Source organism: Eptesicus fuscus, chromosome 21 (assembly GCF_027574615.1).
Source record: "Eptesicus fuscus isolate TK198812 chromosome 21, DD_ASM_mEF_20220401, whole genome shotgun sequence".
NCBI lineage: Eukaryota > Metazoa > Chordata > Mammalia > Chiroptera > Vespertilionidae > Eptesicus > Eptesicus fuscus.
In genome coordinates, this window is record NC_072493.1 from 35,790,612 (window position 1) to 35,814,377 (window position 23,766).

Consider the following 23,766-nt stretch of genomic DNA (forward strand, 5'->3'; position numbering starts at 1 on the left):
GTCTGCCCTACCCTTCCATTGTCCCATCAGTCAGGGTAGGAGATGGATAGCAGTGGAGCCTTCCACCCAGGAGAGGCTCTTCCTCATGTTCACGTCTTTCTTGTTCCTCTCCTCTGTGGCCAAGTGGGAAGCTCTGTTCCAGCATCCCAGTAGCCCAGCCCTGCTGATCTTAAGGCAACCCCCACCTTGGCTTTCCCAGGGTCAGTCAGTCTGTCTAGTTTGTGCCTGGAGACGCTTGAAACTATAGCTAGTTAGTTCCTCACTAAAACCTCAAGCCCTTTAATTTTAAAGTGATTTCCAATTCTGAGAAAAGGTAAGAATACGTTATATTTTCTCAGAAGATATTAAAGATATATTTGATCTCTTGTTCTAAGGATTTTTGCCCAGAACTGTGCATGGTGAGATGCTGGAATGTCCTGCATTCAACTTGACCAGACACGGCAGTAATAGAATGGCCCTGAATGGGACAGCATAGGTCAGTCAGTTTGCACTGGGATTGTTATGTGAATGGACAACAAAGGTTGTCTTGATTGAGGACAGTAGCTGAGAGATGAAGCACAGTAAATACAGGGGAACCTCGGTTCTCGAACGTAATTCGTTCCAGAAGGCTGTTTGAGAAGCCATTTGTTCGAAAACCAAATCATTTTTCCCATTAAAAACAATGTCAATTGAATTAATACGTTCCAGACCCCTTTTTCACATATCACTGTCTCCGAAATGCTATCACCACTGGCAAACTGCTTTTCCTTTATTTAAATCAACAACAGTTTTTCTACCTCTTTAGTGCCTGTGATTGTTGTTTTGTGAGCACTTTCATATCCTTAGCAACATCAGCACACTCATGGCCTCTTTATGTTTTAAAATTGTGCTAATTGTCTATTTCACCAGCAGCAAAAGAAAAAAAAAAATAACATGAAAATATTCACAGCCCAATTTCCTGAGGTATAGCCTGAGAGGCATTTTTGTCATGCTGAAGTATCAGCATGAAGGGTTATCAGGTTGAGAACTGAAGTTGTATTAGAAAAGGGAGACATGTTTTCAGTGAACAACTTGGTCGAGAACCAAATTGTTAGAGATAGGACATGTTTGAGAACAGAGGTTTGACTGTATGTCCCACTAAAGTTAGGATTAGGTTTAGCTGCATAAATATAGAAAGCAGATATTCAGATGAAATAGTTTCTTTCTTTCTCCCACATTGTCAGAGACCCAGGCTCCTCTTCACCAATGCTCTGCCATCCTTGGCCTGTTGCCTGTTGGTCTTAAAGTGGCTGCTGGAGCTTCAGCCTTAGGAGATGGTGAGGCAATGGCACCCACAGCACACCTGCAAAGATTTCCTGAAAGTCACATGCAGCACTGTTAACTCATTGGCCAGAACTGCAAGAGAGTCTGGGAAATGTAGTCTGTTAGCTGATGCTGCCCCAAATATTGTTGGGATTCTGTTAGCAGGGCAGAAGCAGAGAATAGATAACTGGGGGAGCTGCCTTCATGTCTGCCACTCATACCTTCCACTTTCCTCTGATGGACCCCAGCCACTGCTGATGTTTTCCTTTAGTGCTCAGGATATGATATAGACATTTTGAAAAAATAGAATAAACATGTCCATACTTCAATTTCCAGCTGTGGTGGAGCCACATTTTACCAGGTCACCCCATAAGGTGAAGATTGCTTATGCGTTTTATTGTTTGGGCTCTCTCTTCCTTTCCTGGAGGCATTAGAAGTCACGGTCTGGGAGGGCAGGGATGATATGTACACTCTGGGGAGGCGAGGAGGGTTGAGTTTTCAGAAAATCCAGTGCACCACTGAAGCACCGCTCTGCTGCCCTGGCAGCGTTGAAGCCTAGGGGTTTGGAGTTGTCTTTGCAGAGGCAACCCTGGCTTTGTGGCTGGCAAGACGACCCTGGAGAAGCTAACTTCTGTTTGGGATGTTGGGGGTCCCAATTTATCACCCTTCCAGTCTGCAGGTATAGACACAAGCAGCCGAATGGGGAATGTCAGCATCCACTTGACACGTAGAGGCTCAGTAACCCCCAGAGTACAGGGCCTGTGTCCGTGGGGTGCAAGTGACTGAAATTTGTCTGGTTCAAACATTGTAGGAATTTATTATCTCACAGAAAAGGAGGCTCAGAGGCAGAACAGGCTTCAGGGAGGCTTAATCAGGTATTGTGACAGCATTATCGAGGGCCTGGTTCCTCCGCCTCCTCTTCTCCACCCTCGGCATTGGCCTCATCCATCTCCAGGCTGTCGTGAGAGGGCAGCACAGACTCATGGTGTTATATCTGGACCCAGCAATGCCTGGATGAAGAAGAGAGGCCATCTTTCCTCATCATTTCCCTTAAGAGCAAAAGACTTTTCTCAGAAGCTCTCCCCCATGCCCCAGTGGACTTGCGCCGTTTCAGTCAGGTTATGCTGAGTAACGGACATCTGAAACTCTGTGACTTATATCAGTCAAGGTTTGTTTCACACCCACACTGCAGCCCCCTGCCAGCTGGCAGGACACCTCTCAGGACACAGGCACCGCCACCTCCTAGTCATCCCCCTCACAACTCATCGGCGAGATCTAGTCACACAGCCCACCCGGCCAATCTGAAGGGGCTAGGCAGTGTAGTCCTGCCACCTGCTTGCCAGGTGGAGAGCCAGAATATTTTGTGGGAGTCTTAATAACTCACACCCTCTCCCATCTCAGTGGCCAAAATTGTGTCATTTGCCTGTCCTGAACCAACCCCAGGCAAGGCTGGTTTCCTTCATGACGGGCTCTGATGTGTGGTGGAATGGACATCAGGCGGTGTGTTCATCGGATTCACTCCAGGGCGTAGAGAATGCCGCTGGGATTGAGGCCCAGGGTGAGACTTCTGTCACGTCTCTTAAATCTCAACCGCGGCCTGTGGGTGTGCAGAGCCAGCCTCCAGGAGAATCTTTGATTAGGAGATCACTCTATTTCACCTGCTCCACACCCAGTGTGGTAGAAAATGTTATCCCTTTTTTCAAATGGGAAAACGGAAACCGATGAGTTATGCTGCTAGTAAGGCCTCATTCGGAGCCCTGAGTCCGCAGCTTCTCCCACAGTGCCTTCCTCCACAGAATCCGGAGGCCAGTTGTCCCAGCTCACCCTGGGTCATGTGTCAGCCTCAGGCTAAGTGCTGGCATACAGGATGTCATTCAGTCCCACAAGAAAGAGGCTGTTGTGATCATCTCTTGACAACTAGGCAAACTGAGGCTCCAAGTTGAAAAATTGACTGCCTGGCTGGGCAAGAGGCAGTGGTGAGGTTTAAACCCCAACCTGCTGGCTCCAGGGCTCCAGTGTGTACACATAGACTGCCTTACCCTGCTCTTCCCCACCAGAGTGAGGGAGCCCAAGACAGGCCCCATTTTACAGCCAAAAAACAGGGCCCCTGAAAAGCCTGTGGGTAGGGCCATCGCCTAAGTGGCTTCTACCCCTCCTCCCTGGAGAACCCCTCCTTGCCCATCACTCCCTGCCACCAGCAGCTCCTTGGCCTCCTCCCTCAGGCTACAGCACATTTAGCCTCATCTAGCCTCCCTCCACTTGGGCTCTCCTGTGCTTAAAACCCACTGGAGACTAGCTCTCAGGTGGTTTTGACACACCAGCCCTTCACCCTGCACTTGCCTCTTCTCACTCCCCTGCAGGTATGCGGCCGCCCCACACCCACTGCTGTCGTTTGATCCCCACTTTGGCCACGACGGAACATCCAGCGGGGACTCCTCCTCAGGTGGACTGACCAGCCAGGAGAGCACGATGGAGCGCCAGAAGCCAGGTAGGGAAGGCTTCCCTGGGCCAGCTGTTCCCTCCCGCATCACCCTACAGGATCTCTACTCACACAGCCTGACGGGTGACACCCCTCCTCCTGGCAGATGGATAAAGCACACAGGAAAGCTGTGAGGGGGCCACACATGGATTAGAGAGGTCGCCCAGCAGAGCAGTGGGGACCACGGGACAGATCCTTCTCCACCCAGACAGGGCATCAGAAGGGTGTCTGCCAACATTGTCAGTCAGGATTCAAGTACAGATGTGTGACGTGAAGGTGGCAACCGCAGAGGAAAGAGTTGAAAAGGACTAAGAGTGGTGCTCGGGAAGCAGAGCCCACTGGGTTCTGAGGCTTTTCATTGCACAGACCCTCCTGTTTTATATTCTTGAATGTTACGTAGGTGCAGCACATACCGAGAAAAGAGCCCAAAGCATGAATGTCCAGTGTGATGACATGTCACAAAGCAAGCATGCCATGTTCCACACCCAGAGCAAGAACCTGGCCCGGGCCCCTCCCAGTCAACACCCTGCACAGGCCACCCCGTCCTGCTTCTCACAGCCCAACTTCGTCTTACCTAGTTTTGAATTTCATGTGTACAGAATGTAGAACTCATGCTGAATGCATGAGTCTGGCTTCTGTTACTCGGTATCATGTTGGTGAAAGGTGGCCACGTGATTGTATGTAGCAACACAGTTTCTGAGTCGTTCTCATTCCGTTATCTGAATGACCCACCACTGACTGCTCCGTCCTCATGCTGATGGACATTTGAGTGGTTTCCAGTTGGGCACTGCTTGGACTGGTGCGGCTGAGGATGAGCGCTGTGTCTGGCTTCTGGTGAGCACAGGCTCCCACATCTGTAGGGTATAGACCTGGGAGTGGAATCGCTGGGTCATATGTTTAACTTTATAAGAGACTGCCAAACCTTCTCCCAAAGTGACAAACCATTTCCCACACCCACCTATGACATCTGAGAGTTGTAGTTGCTCCATGTCCTCACCAACCTTTTCGTTTCAGCCGTGTAGTAGTAGCAGCACATCGTGGTTTTAATTTGCACTTTTCTGGTGCCTGAGGAGACTAAGCATCTTCTCATCTGTTTATTCTCCTATATGTAATGATTATCATGGGTGCATACACTAAGATGAATATTTTCAACATAATTTTTCATAACAAACTATTGCCCCTTTGAAGTCTGAGAACCACTAGATGAATGGGCAGATTCTAAAGAAAGAAAACCAGTGAAATTACTATCAGACATTAGAGGGGAAGAGTGGAGATGTCAGCTTAGGGGATCTCCCAGACTTTCCAGGCAGCTCAGGATGACCATGTCAGCACGCTACCAGCTTCCCCAGGCATTGTAGGGTATGGAAGAGGTTGCATAGCCCAGGACTGGTGGCCTAGGGAAGTCCTTGGCATCCCAGCCCCATGGTGCCCTTAAACCAGGAAAACAGATGGACTCAGGCAAGTAGGTTGCCCTCCAGGGCCTGTCGACACCCTTGGTCCTGCCTGTCCCTGCCTGCAAGTCTGTGATCTTGGCTCCAAGACAAACAGATTTGCATCTTTTTTTTTTTTCACCCCCGCCCAGTTCAGAAGAAGAGAAAAGTGTTACTTGGTGATCTCATTACACTAAAGTATAAATGAGGAGGAAATTTTTCCAGCATTCACCATGGAACCCAAATAAACTCACCATTATTCTTACGTCTCCTTCTGTCTCCTAGAGCTCGGGTCCCCTGTCCCTTCCTTGGGACCTTGTTATAAATCAACTGACACCTTCTCCTGCTCCCCTAGACCTTCCCCCAAAAATCAGGGCAAGCATCATGAAGTCTGGAATGTATTCTCAATCCAGAAAAAAAGGCAGTTCAGGCTGGGAGGAGTCAGGCACCATGACAGACAGGATTTGCCCAGCCCTGAGCAGATGATGATAATCTTAGTAACAGCAACAGGGTTTTGTGTGCTTGTTGTATGCACACAATGTGTGCATACTCCACATTTCCTCCTATTTAATCACCTCAGGAACACAATAGAATGGGGCAACTTTTCTTAAAATACATTTTTATTGATTTCAAAGAGGAAGGGAGAGGGAGAGAGATAGAAAGAAACATCAATGATGAGAGAGAATCATTGACCGGCTGTCTACTGGGGTTTGAGCCCACAACCCAGGCATGTGCCCTTGACCAGAATTAAACCCAGGACCCTTGAGTCCCCAGGCTGACACTCTATCCATTGAGCCAAACCAGCTAGGGCTAGAATGGGCACTTTTTACTGCCCCATTAGAAATGAGGAAGATGAGACACAGAAAGGTGGTCACTTGGCTGAGGTTCCTGCTGGTAAGTGTCAGCGTTAAGATTTGAAATAAGGCCTGTCGGGTTCTAGAACCCCTCCTTACCCCACAATTCCTCACCCACAGAGTGTGGTCGTTTCTCAAGCCTCAGAGCACCCAGGTTGGGAAGGTGTCCCAAGGATCACCAGCTACCCCAAGTTCATGCATGGCCATGGTTTCAGCATGTGAAGGGTGAAGCATGAGAGTCAGGTCATTGGGGGCCAGTTCAGAGGATCAGTGAAGGGCCCAGGCTCAGGGCCAGCCAAGGGCAGACCCAGAGACACTGAGGCAGTGGGTAGGGGAAGGAACCTGGCCCTTCACTAACAGTACACCAGGCTGAGCACCAGGGATACAGTGTGAGCCAAGCAGGCATATACCCTGACAGTATGCTGGGAAAGATGGACAGTGATAAGTCTCACCCATAATGCTGAGTATCAAGGGGAACTAATAGTGCTGAGAGAAATTGGTGGCATTTGGGAGAATCTCTGAGCAAATCAGGCAAAGGAGACAGTGGGGAGAACATTCCAGAGGAGGGAAGAGCTAGTCGACAACCCTGAGCTAGCATGACTCTGGTGTTGGAGGAACAGTAGAAGGCCCATATAGAGACCTGATGGGGGGTGACAGGGACAGAAGGTGTGGTGCACAGATAGGATAGGATCTGCCTGAGGTGATCACAGGGTCTCTTGCTGCATAGTGGGGACAGTGGAGGGGGAAAGATGGGTGGGTTCTGGACGTGGTCATTTGAAGGTAGAGTTTTTTGGTGTTTTTGTGGGGTTTTAATTTCTTTTTCTCATTTTGAAGGTAGAGTTGACAGAATTACCTGATGCCTCAATGTGGGTAAGAGAGAAAGGAATCAAGGGTGATACCAGGTTTTTGGCCCGAGGAGCTGAAAGGATAGAGCAGCCATTGACTGAGCAGGAGAGACTGAGAGATTCAGGTTTGGAAGAAGATAAGGAGCTGGCTTTGACCATGTTCAGTGGGAGGTGCCCAGCCGTATATACCAGTCTGAAGTCAGGGGAGAGTCTAGGCCAGAGGCAGAAATATGTGCATCGTCAGTGTCCTAGGTGGTAGCTAAGGCTGGATGTGACAGGCACAGGCTTGGCTCTCTGTAGAAATGTGGTTTCCCAGCATGGGCTGGCCGCCTCCAAGGAGACCAGCACCTTCTGGGGTGTGGGATGCTCCAAAGAGGATAATCATCTCCAGAGGCAGAGCAGGTGGCCATCCTCCCTGCTCTCTTATATCCATGGTTCCCACGTGAAAGCCACACAGGCAGTGACACCTCGACTCTGCCAGACAGGCTGCTCTCGCAGTGATCCTCCGACAGGCCCACCTTCCCCAGAGCATTTAAAAGATTCATAGATATTAACTAGTCCTTCCTTGGTTGTTTTTGGTGTTTTGGTGTGGGTTTTTTTAGGGTCAGATGCTCAATTTATGCTCACTGGTTTTAGGAGTTTAGACTAATTTATACCCACACCAGCCATCACAATTTTAAATCTGTTTCACATTTGAACCAGCAATTTCACTTGTATAATTCTGTCCCAGACAATCCTGCACTTGTTCAAAATGTAAGTATATTGTAAAGTGAAAATCAACTTGTAGGACAGTGTTTATTATTATCCCATTTTCATTAAACAAAAAGAAATTATGTTCACTTAACCAACAAAAGATTGCTACTTTGTATATACATATAAAGAATCCTATATACCAATAAGATGAAAAAAAAATAGTCAATTCCATGGAAAACTGGGTAAAGAATGCAAGCAGGTAATCCTATCTAATAAAGAGGGAATGTTCGAATTGACCCTCACACCGTCGCAAAGATGGCGGCGCCCACAGCCAATAAGGAGGGAATATGCTAATTGACTGTCCCACCCTCAAAGATGGCGGTGCCCAGTCCCCTCAGCCCCGGCTGCTCCACATGCCTGCCTCCGGAGTCCCCCAGTCCCCTCGGCCCCCCAGCTGCCCAGGACCGGCCTGAGGCGCAGGCAAGCCTCAGATGGCTGCTGCCCAGGGCCACCCGAGGCTCAGGTAACCAGGGCTGACCGAGGCTTGTGCTGCCAGCAATGGCAGCAGCAGAGGTGTGATGGGGTGTCACCTTCCCCTGATCACCAGGTCACCTCCTGCCCCTGAGGGCTCCCGGACTATGAGAGGGGGCAGGCCAGGCTGAGGGATGCATCCCCCCCCATCCCCCCCCCCCCCCCGGCTCCAGTGCATTAATTTTCATGTACCGGGCCTCTAGTTTATGAAATAAATACAAATGGTCAATAAGGATGAAAATGTGCCCAATCTCCTTTGGGAATAAAGATGGAGGATTGTTGTAAGGCTTCGATGAGTTCACCCATGCAAAGCACTAGAATGGGGCTTAGCACAGAGTAAGAGCTCTATAACTGTTCCATTACTGAGTGTTGTACCCACAAGACGTACATTGATGGGGTTATGGCCCTGTGTGCGCTGAACAGACAAGCTGGTAGAGATGTGGCTCCATCACAAACCATATTTAGGGCCAGATTCTTTGGTTGGACTCGGGCCAGGACCTGAGTCACCTCTAACCACTGATGTGTCTCCTGTCTTCCTGCAGAACCTTTGTGGCATGTGCCCGCCCAGGCCCGGCTCTCAGCTCTGGCTGGAACCAGTGGGAGCAAGCACACCTCCAGGCAGGATGCAGCAGGCAAAGATTCCCCCAACAGGCATTCCAAAGTGAGTCTGGGCCCCACCGCCTCACCCTGGGGAGTAAGGGCTGTAGGAATTGGCTAATTGGTTGCTCGGCTTGCCATGACTGCTATGGGCCAGGCAGCTTCACCTGCCTGGGCCTCTCAACTCCACATGTGAGCACATTCTCTACCTTTGCCAACTTTCACTCGAGCAGAGGGGCTAAACACTAGAGTTAGAACCAGCCAGGTGCACATCTTGGCTCCAGCCCTCACCAACTATGTCATCCAGAGCAAATCAGTTCAACTCTAGCTGGTTTGGCTCACTGGCTAGAGCATTGGCCTGCAGACTAAAGGGTCCCAGGTTTGATTCCGGTCAAGGGCACATGCCCAGGTTGCGGGCTCAATCCCCATTGGGGGTCGTGCAGGAGGCAGCCGGTCAATGATTATTATCATTGATGTTTCTATCTCTCTCTCCCTCTCCCTTCCTCTCAGAAATCAATAAATATATACATTTTTAAAAATGACTTCAGCTTCTCAAGCCCCACTTTCCTCATTATTTATTACATCAGTCATGGTAAGTATCTTCATCAGCTCAGGCTCTGTAACAAAAATGCCATATACTAGGTTAGCTTATATTAATGATTTTTTTTTCTTTTTTTTTTTTTTTTTTAGTATATTCTTATTGAATTCAGAGAGGAAGGGAGAGGGAGAAAGAGAGAAACATCAATAATGAGAGAGAATCATTGATCAGCGGCCTCCTGCAAGACCCCCAATGGGGATTGAGCCCGCAAACCAGGCATGTGCCCTTGACCAGAATCGAACCTGGGACCCTTCAGTTAGGAGGCCGATGCTCTAGCCACTGAGCCAAACCAGCTAGAGCAGATATTTATTTCTCATAGTTCTGGAGGGGTGGGAAGTCCAAGATCAAGGTGCAGGCAGATTCAGTGTCTGGTGAGGACCCGTTTCCTAGTTCACAGGCAGCCTTCTCACCCCATGTGGTAGAATGTGTGATGGAGCTCTCTAGGGTTCCTTGTATAAGGACATAAATATCCATATGGATTTTATAATCCTGTTCATGAGGAATGTAAATATATATATAGGAATAAATAGGTAGATATATATAAGGACTTAAAAATTCCATTCATGAGAGTTCCACCCACATGACCTAATCACCTCCCAGAGGTACTACCTCCTAATACCATCACACTGGGGATTAGGATTCAGCATAGGAATTTGGGGGGAGTAGGTTAACATTCAGTCTATGGCAGCAGGTTAACAGCTATGACAGGCAGTCCCCAAATCTTAGTGACTTCACACAAGAGTTTATTTCCTTCTCATATAACAGTTCAGTGCAGGTATTCAGAGAGCAGCTCTCCACATGGTGATTCAGGAACCCATGTTCTGGTCTCTAACATCATCTTGTGGCCCCACTGTCCCTCAGGGCCTTGGAGCCCTCTGCTGGGGATGGGAGGGAGAGAGGTTCATCTGGGAAGTTTTTGTAATCCAAGCATGGAAATAGCAAAAATCACTGTCACTTATATTGCCTTGGCCAGGACTTCATCCTTGACCACACCTCACCGCAAAGGAGGCTGGGAAAGTGGTAGTAGTCCTGTGTGCCCAGAAGGAGATAGTTTGGGTGAGCACTTGGCAGTCTCTTCACATCCATTCATTCAGTGAGTGTTTGATGAGCACTTGCAACAAGCCAGGCATTGGGGCCACAGTGATAAAGAAAACAGACGAGCCCCTGTGCTCACAAAGCAGACAGGCCATTAGGGGCAACAAGCAGATAAGTCATGAACACCAAGAACTGATTCTTGCTGGGAAAGGAAAACAAAGCACAGTTAAGGGAAAAGGTGCTTTAGGATGAGGTGGTTAGAAACGGCCTTTGAAGAAGGTGACCTTTAAGTCAAAACCCTAAATGAAGTAAGGGGTGATCCATGAAGACATCTGGGGGAAGAGCATTGCAGGCAGAGGGAACAGCAGGTACAAAGGCCCTGCAGTGGATGTGTGCCTGGCATGCTCAAAGAGCAGCAGGGAGGCCCAAGCGGCTGGCGCAAAGTGAGCAAGAGGGAGAGGGAAGTCAAGTTAGAGACCAGAACATGGGGCCAGGACTTAAAAATTCCATTCATGAGAGTTCCCTCGGGGGCCTTGGTGAGGACTCTTGCTTCTCCTCTGAGTGAGATGGAATCACAGGAAGGTTCTAAACAGGGAAGGAACATGAACTGATGTGGGTGCAAATAGGGAACCAATGGGCAGGGTTGGCTGAGACATGGACAGGAGCAAGGAGACCAGGAAGAGGCCACTGGGGGAGGTAGTGGATGGAGCCGGAAGAAGTGGTGAGTTCTAATCAGTTTTGAAGATGCTAGCAACAGGATTTACTGTTGAAGTGGGCATGGTGTGAGATCAAGAGCAGGATCGAGGGTGACTCCAATAATGGTGGTGCCATTATTGAGACGGGGAGAGGCAGATTCGGGAGGGAAGGCCAGGAGCTGAGTTTTAGACATGTTGAGCTTGAACTGTGAGCTCTTGTTGCATACATAATGCCATCCCCCCAAGTGACCCCATGAAGTGGTTAGTATCAACCCCATTTTACACATGTGGAAACTGAGGTACTTGCCCAAGGTAACATGGTCAGTAAGTGAGGGAACCAGAGTTGGAAGCTGTCTGGCTCCAGGGGTCACACTCAGGGGAGTAGGACCCAGGGAGGGAAGGTTTGCCCCGTCCTGGAATCTAGAGATGACACTTCTCTTGCCTTCAGGGAGATCCTCAGTACTCCAGTCATTCCAGCAGCAATACCCTGTCCAGCAACGCATCCAGCAGCCACAGCGATGACCGCTGGTTCGACCCCCTGGACTCTCTGGAGCCAGAGCAAGACCCCCTCTCCAAGGGCGGCTCCAGTGACAGCGGCATTGACACTACCCTCTACACCTCCAGCCCCAGCTGCATGTCACTGGCCAAGGCACCTCGGCCTGCCAAGCCACACAAGTCACCAGGAAGTATTGGCCTTTGTGGGGGTGGGCGCGAGGCCACCGGGCATTCCCACCATGCAGACAGGCGAAGGGAGGTCTCGCCTGCCCCTGTGGTTGCTGCCCAGAGCCAGGCCTACCGACCGAAGCTGTACAACTCAGGCTCCAGCACCCCTACAGGCCTGACCGGGGGCAGTCGCAACCCATCAAGGCAGACCAGGTAAGGCGCTGCTGCTCGCCCGGGCCCTTCAGGGGATCCTGACCTCTTTCAACTTTCCCCACAAGCTTGATGACAGGGTCCCAGCCCCAGAAACATGGTTACAAATGTATGAGCTTGTGCAAGAGTTTGCTTACAGAGTTAGGAGGCTCATGGAGCACCCCCTGCTGCCCATCCATCAGCCTTTAAGGACACAATAGAGGGAGAGAAACCCCTGGCTGGTTGTCTCATCTGTCTCTGATGTCCTCTGTCTCTTTCCTTCTCCCTCTGCTGAGACCCATGGTTTTTATGCTTCCTGGGGTCACAGACTGCATCTGATAGGAGTGTGTTTGGCTGGAGGTTATGGGAAACCTGATCCACACCAGCTTAAACAAACAGAGGTTTAACAGCGCCCTGAAGGAAAGTCCAAGAGGACAGAGCCTGGCTGATGCAGCAGCTCAGGGAGGGCCTCATGGCTGCACCCTGTGTCTTCCTGCTCCCCCATCCTTATACAGGCTGCCACTTCCTGGTCTCTAGGTAGCTGTGGAGCCCCTGGGGAACGTAGAAGCAGAGGGCAGAGGAAAGATTGCAGCATCTGTATAGATCATTTTATATGGAGAACACAAAAGCTTTCTCCAAACCTTCTTCAGCAAGCAGTGTCACATGACCATCCCAGCGTCAGTGAAGTCTGGGAGATCACGGTATAGCCTTCCAGCCGCACAGTAACATGCAGTGGTCCCCAGACAATCCCCTGGAGGGCTGTTCAACACAGAAACTGGGTCCCACTCAGAGTTCCTAAAACAGTACGTCAAAAGGGCCAAAGAATATGCATTTTTTTAAAGTTCCCAGTAGATCCTGGGACCACACTTTGAGAACCATTGTTAGAGAGACGGGCAGGGGAATGAGAAAGAACAGGCACTGGGGAACCAACAACCTGGAGTCCAAACCACACACTTTGAGAATCTGATGGAAGCAGTGAACCATCCCTCAGAAAAATGCAGAGGGTGAAAAGTTGTTTTGCAGCCACAGGGCTCAGCCTGGTCCATGGCCCCTTCAGAGGTCCATGGCTCCAGGCAAGGATTATTGAGCTGCCTGACCCTAAGGAGAACCCCTAAAGCCACAGCCTCACAGCCTCCCTTCCCTTCCCTTCTCTGAGCACTCCTCAGCAGGGCTAGCCCAGGTCCCAGACCCCATCAGGGGTCCTTACCTCTTTGGCTTCCTGATGCCTTTGCCAGAGACTTACAGCCTCTTTCCACTCAGGACATATGCACCCAGGCACTGCCTTCGGCCTCCTTAACACAACCCTCAGTGGATTTATGTGTATGTCGGTGTTTAAAAAAAGGTGAAGCAAAAATTTCCCAAACAATACTTGGCCGGTGTGCGAAGCACTTAGATCTAGTCTCGTCTTTTTAAAATGTTAGAATGCTGCTTGATACCTCCTGAAGTGATGTCATGACTTCACAGTGGTTCTGTGGCGATTTGGATTTCAGGGTGCCTGTAAGTCGGTGCTTCCCTTCGCCTCAGTGCACAGATCCTGAGTCAAGGGGCCCCGGAGAAGGGGGAAGGTGGGGAGAGAGAAGTGTCCCAGCTGGGTCCCAGGTCTCCATCTCAGGCTGCCTCCCTAAACAGACAGTCTTTGATTGGAACTCACAGACTTTTGACAGCTCCTTCGTTCGTTCATTCATTTATTTATTTATCTGTTCACTTTGCTCACAAATATTTCTTAGGGATTTGTTATGTCCCAGACACCTCAGCCCACCACCAGTGAGTGAGACAGATGAGAACCAGGTCATCACTGAGACACATGTCAAAGTGCGCCCACCGAGTCCCAGGTCTCTGCTGCGGTGGCCCCTGTGCTAGGCACAGGCCTGTGATAGGGACCTGAGTAACTATAGGTTGCAAAATCTTTGACATAAAGGTAGCAGCGCTGGGAAGTAGAGTATGGCTGAGGCAGGAGGTGGGTATAAAATCACCCTGTGTCTGAGAGGATTTACTGAACCCAGAAATGAAGACAATAATATGGGAGGGGAGCCTGCTAGGAAAGAGGGCCCTGCGGTTACAAGCTTTAATTTGCATACAGACAATTGATGCTAATTGCACATCATTCTTATCTAGTCATTAAAGCTGCTTCCGGAAGTTTTCTCCTAGGCAACCAGGCTCTAGTGTGGAACATTTCCCAAAATGTCCTAGGTGATTTGGGTGGTACCCGAGGAAAATGTATTTGAAATGGATGTATGTTTGCTTTAATGGGTAGTATTAAAGAAAGTGTTGCCACTCATCCTCTATAAAATAATATAGATATGGCCTTGACAAGTTCAGGAAAAGTAAATGAGTTGATTTAAAGACACAGCTTCATGGTAGGTGAGAGTATGAGCTCCAGAATCAGCCCACCGGTGTTCGAACCCTCCCTCTGCCTTGTCTTGGCAATTATTTTTGAAAAGAAAGGAAAGATGGGGTGTGGAAAGGGTGTCCCTGTGCAAGTAGCATGTGCAAAGATCCTGAGGTAAAAAAAGAGGATGTGTACCGTCAGGTCGCTGAACAGGCCCCGGGGCTCAAGTGTAGAAATTGAGAGGGCAGCTGAGTTTGGGGAGGTCAGCAGCGGGCAGACCATGCAAGGCCCTTTCAGCCACGTTATGGAGTTTGGAGTTGATCCTAAGAGCTGCGGGCAGCAGGGAGGTTTTCAGCAGAAAGGGTAGTGCAGACAGATTTATGTTTTGAAAGATAGTGCTATGCTGGGGCTGAGGCCAAATGTGAATGAGAAGGAAGAAGGCCTGATCAGAAGACAGAACAAGTGGCACTTCCAGGGCATAAGGAGGGAGACAGACAGGGTCCAGGACAGTGCCAGCGAGCTGTGTAAGAGTCAGGGCCAACTGCCGAGTGTCAGGAGGCTGCTGTAGACTGGGAGCTTGAGATTCTTGAGAGAAGAGGAGAGCAGGACTGGGCAGGCCTGACCATTAAAGCACCCACTTTGTGCCAGGCACTATTCCCAACATGGTGATACAGCAGGGAACACAGTCAAACTAAGTCAACTTCCTTGTGGAGCTGACATTCTCCTGGAGAGAGTGAGGCAGACAACTGAGCTACCATGTAACATTAACATGCCAAATGGCAATAAGGTCTGGGGAGAAAAACACTCGGGGCTACTCTAGGGCAAATAGATCATTTTGGGGGTAGAAGGAATGAGTTTGCAGGCAAAATTTGAGGGCTGCTAGGAAAGGGATGGGCCTTGTCATGTTCAAACAGGGAAGCCCCACAAACACGGACGCCCTCGTACACTCCAGCCCTGCTGGGGAAGGCACTGCAGCCTGTAGCAGCTTGTGCCCACTGATGATTTCAGTGCACAGACTCTCCCCCAGACATTCGTCATGGGAGCCTGGCTTCCAGGCACACCGCCAGGCGCCAGCGCCTACTGTGGGCACCACAGTGGGCTGAGTGATCCCAGGCGGGCAGCCACCTGGACCCCTGCCCTCTCCTGAGGCAGCACACACTCCAAACCTTCCTGGGTTTCCAGGGTAATTTGTCAGAGCTGTTTAGGGGCGATCAGAGGCTCTGGCTTCATGTAGAGCTGACACAGCTGGGCGTTCCCAGGCAGGCAGGAAGCACGTGGCCTCCCGTCCCAGGGCTGTGCTGCAGGAATCATCAGGATACCCTTCTGGGGGCAGAGCCCCAAAAGGTAATGTGAGGGCCTTAGGATCCATTGGGGCCCACCCTACCTGTGTTAGCCAGGAGACTGGGGTCACATATGCCAGAGACCTCTAAGAGTCATAGTCAGCTAGGGAAGAGGAACCCAGGCCAACTCAGGGAAGGTGGAACCATGAAGAGGTCTTGGGGGAGAGAGCAGTGCAAAGGCCCTGAGGTGAAAATGTTTCTGGCAGGTATGGGAGCAGGTTTCATGCAGCTGCAGCGGAGGGAGTAGGAGGGAGAATGGAAGAAGCTTGAAGGCAGAGGGGACATTCCAGGTGGCGTGTGGAGGACTGTGATCTCACTCGGTTATTCCCAGATTCCTCCAGCTGTGTTGGGGGTGGGCAGGAGGAGGCCGCTGTGATGGTGAGTGGGCAGTAGGTGGTGGAGGTGGCCAGCGCTGGTTGGATCTACATAGATTTTGACCCCATAGCCTCTGCCTCCACTCTCTGAAGACCTGCCACTTCTGCTCCCAGGCCACAGGGTGGAATATGGCCACTCATGGTTACTACACTGGAGCGTTATTCCAGCCACATGCGGGGGCTGACTGACTCTCAGGCCATGGTACATACTAGGGAGAGAGGGAGAGATTGGTCCTGCAGTTAAGGTCAGATATCAGGGGCCCACCTAAGGGTATCTGGGTGAGCAGTGTTATTTCCCAGGCTCTAGCTATGTCCAGATCACAGCTCTACCACTAACCGACCATGTGATCTCCATCAGTTTCTCTGAGGCTCCATTTCCTCATCTGTAAATGGGGGTAATGATAGGCTCTGTGGTCTAAGGCTGTGTGGATGAACCGACATTATCCATTAAAGTACTTAGCACAGGACCTGAGATATATCTGGGTCCAAAAATATCAGCTGCTGCTAGATTTTCTGATCACTCAACTACATATTGATCGTGACTTCTGTTGTCATTGAAAGTACAGGCTGATGGTTAAAATCAGGTTCTCTTGAGCCAGACTGTCTGGGTTTGCACCGTGGCTCCATTCCCTCCCAGCTACATCATTTGGGGAAAGTTACTTGATCTCTCTGAGCTTCAGTTTCCCCGCTTGAAACATGGGGATGGTGGTAGTTCCTGCCTTGTGGGGTTGCTGAGCTAACTGAATGAAATGACAGCTGTAAGATGCTCAGAGCAGGGCCTGGCTGTGCTCACACCGGCGGGATCAGTACTGTCAGTCTCCTGCTCCACCACTGCTCTTCCTCCCGAAGGCAGGAGCACAGTGCCCTTCGTGCTTGTCACCCACCCGAGGCCACCCATCAAGACCAGAGCATTGCACAGGTCCATACAGCTGTGTGACTGCTCCATCTCGCCTATGGAGCCACAAAACCTTGTACTCCCAACAAAATCTTCAATGCTTCCCTGAGATATAACTTAGCCTCTCTGGGTGAAGGTGGGGTGAGCGTGCCGAGTCCAGAGCCCATGCTTTTAGCCTCTGGACACACCATGTCCCTTTATAACTGCAACTCGGGGAGCGCATCCCTGGTTCCTCAGACTGTGCGAGTACTTTGCACATATGAGCTCATGAGGCAGGTGGGTTGTTGCCTCATTTCTCAGAGGAGGAAACTGAGCCTCACAGAGGGAAGGGACTCGAGCAAAGGTTGCAGTGTGTCAGTTGGAGCTGGGATCGGAACCTGGGTCAGGTGAGCAGCACGGCTCATGTTCTCATCCACCACTTGGTGCTGCCTCGTTTTTCAGGTCAAAGCTAAGGCCCAGGGAGGACACCTAAGGCCCAGGGAGGACACCTGTCCACACGGGTGCTTCCGAAAGGAAGTGTGTTTACTCTGGGTTGCTAGGCAGGTGAGGAACTCCACCCAGCACTGGGCACCTGGCACTGCTCACGTCCATTGGTGTGAGGGAAAGGGTGCCCACCTCAGGGGCTGAACTGAGATGCACGGAAATTCAGGAGAATAGTTTTTGGTTGAGGCCGTGCCTGAGGCACCATCTAGTCCTGAGCCTTGTCAGGGTGAAGATGAGCACAGTCATGGGAATATCTTTGTCTACAAGTAGCAGAGAATACCAGCTCAATTGAAGGAAGACGCTTAGCTCATAGAACATGAAATCCCAAATTATGGAGGCCCCCAGGATTGGGTAATTTCTTGACTCAAGGACCCAGGTTCTTTCCCTGTTTTTGTTCTGCCTCCATCAGACTATAGGCTAGCTCCCCTCACAGTCTCAAAGAGGCTGCCATTCTACCAAAGAATCACAGTGTCCAGAGGAAGAGGAGGTGTTGTTTTCTGCAAGTTTTTTGTTTGTTTTTATTTTGATTTTTTTATAGTTTATTGGTGTGTGTGTTTTTTGGGGTTTTTTTTTTGTGTGTGTGTGTGTGTGTGTGTGTGTGTGTGTGTGTTTTTTAATTTCAGAGAGGAAAGGAGAGGGAGAGATAGAAACATCAATGATGAGAGAGAATCACTGATTGGCTGCCTCCTGCACACCCCCTACTGGAGATTGAACCTGCAACGCAGACATGTGCCTCGAAATGTGATCTCCTCGTTCATAGGTCCATGCTCAACCACTGGGTCACACTGGCCGGGCAGTTTATTGATTTTTAGAGAGACAGGAAGGAAGAGGGGAGAGAGTGAGAGAAATATTGATGTGAGAGTGCAACATCAATTGGCTACATCCTGCACACTCCCTACCAGGAATTGAGCCTGAACCAGCAACCTCTTCATGCACAGGACAGTGCTCAACCAACTGAGCCACACTGGCCAAGGCTGTGTGTTTGTTTTTTAGTGAAGAGATCTTCCCCAGAAATCACCCAGCAGACGACAACACACACACACACACACACACACACACACACACACACACACACTCCCAACAGCTCACTGGCCAGAAGTAGTTCACAGGCCCACCCCACACCCATCCCAGACAAGTGGCATCAACCAATCAGGATTTCTCCCCTGGGTTGGGTGTTAGGTCACCTTCCCCAAGCAAAGAATGAGTAAAACCAGCCGTCATATATATAGGGTGAGGGGACATTAGGATGACATGCTTAGTGTCTGCCCCAGGGCCTGAAGAGGAGCAAACCCATATCAAAAGCATCAGTGGATAGCCCTGGCCAATGTGTCTCGGTTGGTTGGGCATCATCCCGTGCACTGAAAGGTTGCCAGTTTGATTCCTGATCAAGGCACATGCCCGGGTTGCTGGCTCAATCCTTCGGTAGGGAGTGCCCAGGAGGCAGCTGATAAATGTTTTGCTCTCACATCAATGTTTCTCTCTTTCTCCCAACCCCCTCTCTCTAAAAATCAATTTAAAAAAAATTTTTTTAAAGACGCAGTGGATGGAGCTGGCTAACAAAGACAAAGCATGTTCACCCTTTCCCCCTCTTTCTTTAATCATGTTTTTTAGCTCATAGAAGTTGACATTACTGATAACAAGGTAGAGAAAATATGTGCTGTAGAAAGTAAAAGTGAGAGTAAAATCATTTATGATGTAGTCACAGAGTGGCCCCTCTGCAGCCACTGAAGAGAGAGGGCCTTGTGTAGACTGACAATGGAGCGAGCTCCAGAACATATTACTAAGGTCAAAGCCAAGTGCAGAGCAAGCTTACTATGTGCTGCCATTTATTTTACAAAGAAAGGCTGGGAGGATACTCACTCCCTCACACACATGTGCTTGTGTATGCATAGGTGCTCTGTTGAAAAAAGGAAGGGTGGACCAAGGTTGCCTTGAGGAGGGAGACTGGGGTATCAGATGGTGCTTGCTTTTGCCCTGTGTGCCATTTATATAGTTTCATTTGACTGTTATTCTGTACATGTTCCCTATCATCACTATATCCAGTGATATAGTAATGTTAGTGTATGCTCCCCCAGAGATCTTTCTCCAAACTTGTATCAGCCCAGTTCTTTCAAATATTTTTGACCATTCCCTTAAACAGGAAAGGCATTTTACATTATAAGCCAGCATGGACACCCCTAATGAAGTCCCACAAAACCATTTGCCCTTTCCTCACTGTTGGTTTTTATACTAGCCTATTTTTCCCCCCTTAATAATGCTCAGGACCCAGTGAGTTGCTTTTATGACCCAGTGAGTTGTGGCAGACACTAAGCGTGTCATCCTAATGTCCCCTCACCTTATATATATGAAGGCTGGTTTTACTCATTCTTTGCTTGGGGAAGGTGACCTAACACCCAACCCAAGGGAGAAATCCTGATTGGTTGACGCCACTTGTCTGGGATGGGTGTGGGGTGGGCCTGTTGGGAAAAATATGCACATTCCTTTTTGTAAAAACAAAACAAAAAACGTTACATAATCATACAATATTATGTACATTTAAAAAAAGAAAAAGAGTAGAGCCATGCTTTGCACCATGCCTTGCTTCCACTTGCTGTAGCTCAGACATCTGTCCTTATCCACAAACAGAAATCTACCTTATTCTTTGCACTGGCTGCATAGTTTTGGATCACGTGGGTATGGTTGTAATGACCTATTTAATCCTCTATGAAAAGACATTCAGGTCACGTCCAACTTTTCCTGGTTACAGACAGCACCATAGTGACCATCTTATGCAGGCTTTTCTGTGGCATTGATTTCTGGGAGTTCATGTTTTAGATTGATGCTACTCATCCTTCAGTTTTCAGCTCAGACGCCATTGCCTCCTTGGGGGAGCCCTTCTGACCACTATAGACAGAGTCCATTCCCTGTGTTATATATTCCATGGCTCCCTGGACATCTCCCACAGATGCACAACCTAGGCCCTATTAATAGCTGTTGCTAAAATTGTAGAAAATATAAATAATTGGAGCTTGCTTTTTAAAAATTCTTTATTGTTGAGCGTTTGCTTTTTTTTTTTTTTTTTAATTCACTCTGACAGTTTCTTTCTTTTAATTGGGGTGTTTAAGCATTTACATTTAATGAAATTATTACTAATGAGTGGGTTCACATTTTCTGTTTTGGTTTTCTATATGTCTGACTTTATTGCTCCTCTGTTGTTTCTCTACGCCCTCTTTTGTGCTAAGAAAGTGTATTTTAATGTACTGTTTGGGGTTCTCTTGATTTTTGGCTATTTTTTAGTTGTAATACGCATCTTATCAGGATAATTTAGACTAATACTAACTTAATTCCAATATATCATAAAAACTTTTCTCCACTATAGTTTCATTCTCTTCCCCTCCTTTGTACTATTTTCTCATGTATGTTTTAAACCCAACAATATATTAGTATTATCGCTGTACATAACTTATGTCTTTAAAGAAGTTGGAAAAGAAATAAGACAAATCTATAGAGTCTTTATTCTAACCCATAAATTTACCATCTTGGACCCTTCATTTCTCTATATGGCTTCAGATCACCACTTACAGTAATTTTCTTTCAGTCTGAGGACCTCTTTTATTACTTTTTAGGCAGATGTGCTAGCAATGCATTTTCTCAGTCTTTATCTGCGAAAATCTTTATTTTGCCTTCTTTTATGAAGGGTAGTTTTGCTGGATATAGAATACTTGGTTGACAGATTTTCTTCAGTGCTTTGAAAATACCATTCCATTCCATTGTTTCAAATGAGAAGTCAGCAGTTGGTTATATTGCTACTCTGTGTGTGACAAATCCTTTTTCTGGTCATGCTTTCAAGATTTTTATCTTAGTGTTTGACTTTCATCTGTTTTTTTTTTTTGAGGGGGGTGAATGTCTTTGTATTTACTAGTATCCTGCTTGGGGTTTGTTGAGCTTCTTATATGTGTAGATGAATGTCTTTTATCAAATCTGGAAAGTTTTCAGCTGTTATTTCTTGAAACCTTTCTTCTACCCCATTCTCTCTTCTGAAATTCTGATTGCACATATGTTGATATGCTTAATACTATCCCAAACGTTCCACTGTGGCCAAACTTCCTTGTTCATTGAGCTGGGCGGGGGGATGAAAGGAGCCCTAGGCCAAAATGCCTCAGATGTCTCTGTTCTTACCTGAAGTTCAGCAGTTTTTTAAGCATAAATGAATCTTGGTTTGTTATATGCCGTTGGTCAATTTACAGAGTGCTAAAATGGTTGTTTTTGTCAAATTTATGCTTTTGGAGTCCAGGATTTGCCAATCTCCTCATTAGGCCATAGTCAGAAATCCCACCCCTCTAATATTGCTAAATTGACCTTCAGAAAGGATTTATTTTATTTTATTTTTCTAATTCTCACCCAAGGATTGATGAGAATTGATCCTTACAGTGTGGAAAGGAGGTAGGAGAGAGAGAGAGAGAGAGAGAGAGAGAGAGAGAGAGAGAGAGAGAGAGAAAAGAGAGAAAGAAAACATCGATGTAAGAGAGACACAATTGATACACGCCCCAGTTGGGGGCTAGGGATCAAACCTGCAACCAAAGTACATCCTTTGACCAGGAATCAATCCCATGACTCCTCAGTCTACAGGCTGATGTTCTAACCACTAAGCCAAACTGACTAGGACAGAAACGATTTATTGAGGCATTAATTTTCTCATTAAATACCTCTTATTTGAAGTGGAATTGGACTTTTATTAAAAAGTTAATTGCCTTCATGGTGTAAGCAGTTGGGTCCCCAAGAATTGGGTGTCCTAGTCAACACCATGAGGTTTGTTACAGCATTAATTCCACAGGAATTCAGAATTTGTGATATTGAGCTATGGTTTGGATTAGATCAGCTGGAATAGTGTCTGATATGTAGTAGATGCCTTTAAAATTAATGAAGAGCTACATCACAGATATATTTTAAGTTAAAAGCCCCACAGTTACAGTACAAAATAGTAACATGACCCCAGTTATATAACCCATAATCCTCACTCCCCCTACCCCCTATTTCTGCTTGTGTATATTTTAATGCATAGGAAAAGGTTAAGGCCATAGAGCATATGGTTGCCTATAGACAGGCAGTCAGAATTCCCACCTTCAGATGTGTAGATTGTGCCTAGGAGGAGAGGAATCTCACAGGGGTCATCCACCCATTGGGGGCTATGTTTTTAGATTCCCATAGAGCCATGGTCAGCAAACTGCGGCTCTCGAGCCATATGCGGCTCTTTGGCTCCTTGAGTGTGGCTCTTCCACAAAATACCACGGTCTGGGTGAGTCTATTTTGAAGAAGTGGCGTTAGAAGAAGTTTAAGTTTAAAAAAATTGCCTCTCAAAAGAAATTTCAATCGTTGTACTGTTGATATTTGGCTCTGTTGACTAATGAGTTTGCCGACCACTGCCATAGAGGAACTACATGTGTTAGAAGGGCATTCCTGGTGGGATTGAGTGCTGTGCAGCAGCTGTACCTTTAGAATTTTCTGCAGCAGCAATGTATTTATGTGTCTCTTGGGTTATTGAACTTTTTTATTTCCCAAGAGTACATTTAAACAGATCTGTTTTGTGATATAGGATGAATTTCCTCACTTAATTCTTTCATTTTTACTTTGCAGTGACATGAACTCAAGGGCTGGCTACCCTGCTCAAGTTTACAAAACTTCCAGTGCAGAGACTCCTCAGCCTTCACAGCTGGCCCAGTCCAGCTCCTTCCAGCTCTCTGCCTCCGTCCCCAAGTCCTTCTTCTCCAAGCAGCCTGTGGGCAATAAACACCCAACAGGGTGGAAGAGAACAGACGAGCCCCTGCCACGGCCACTCCCCTTCACTGACCCAAAGAAGTAAGTGCCTGGCCACCCACTAAGGCAATGCAGGATCAAAGGCTGAGTGTCTCGGGGCCGGGAAGATGGTGACACCTCAGTCACTGATCATCAGGACACTGTGCCAATCCGTACACTGGGAGTGTAGCTGTGGACAGGTGCACCGGGGTCCCTGCCCTCAGAGAGCTGACATTTTGGTTGGGGAGTCGGAGAATAAATTGGGTAACTAAGAAAAGCACACGGTGCCCGACGGGCGTGGCTCAGTGGTTGAGAATCAACCTATGAACCAGGAGATCATGGTTCCCAGTCAGGGCACATGCCCAAGTTGTGGGCCTGATCCCCATTGGGGGGCATGCAGGAAGCAGCTAATCAATGATTATGATCATTGATATTTCTATCTTTCCCTCTCTGTTTCACTCTGAAATCAATAAAAATATTTTTTTTAATAAAAGCATACAGTAGGTCAGTCAGTGGCTCACACCATATAGTGTCTGGATGAGGAACATTTCAAGCACAGGGAATAGTAACTGCAGAGACCCATGCTTAATCTGTAGGAGGAAGGCCAGTGGCTGGAATAGCGTGAGCACATGAGATCAGAGAGGCAATGGGGACAGGTTACGGAGGGTCATGTGACCTGTCTT

The 23,766-nt window shown here is 48.2% G+C and overlaps 1 protein-coding gene across 1 annotated transcript in view; it reads left to right on the top strand.

The window, feature by feature from the left end:
* SIPA1L3 (signal induced proliferation associated 1 like 3) overlaps positions 1–23,766 on the top strand; it is a 249,937-nt gene that overhangs the window by 202,607 nt on the left and 23,564 nt on the right. The window contains exons 13-16 of the mRNA XM_054710125.1: positions 3,642–3,769; positions 8,656–8,774; positions 11,487–11,914; positions 22,925–23,146. Coding sequence (XP_054566100.1) covers positions 3,642–3,769; positions 8,656–8,774; positions 11,487–11,914; positions 22,925–23,146 — 897 coding nt within the window. The remainder of the gene's footprint in view (positions 1–3,641; positions 3,770–8,655; positions 8,775–11,486; positions 11,915–22,924; positions 23,147–23,766) is intronic.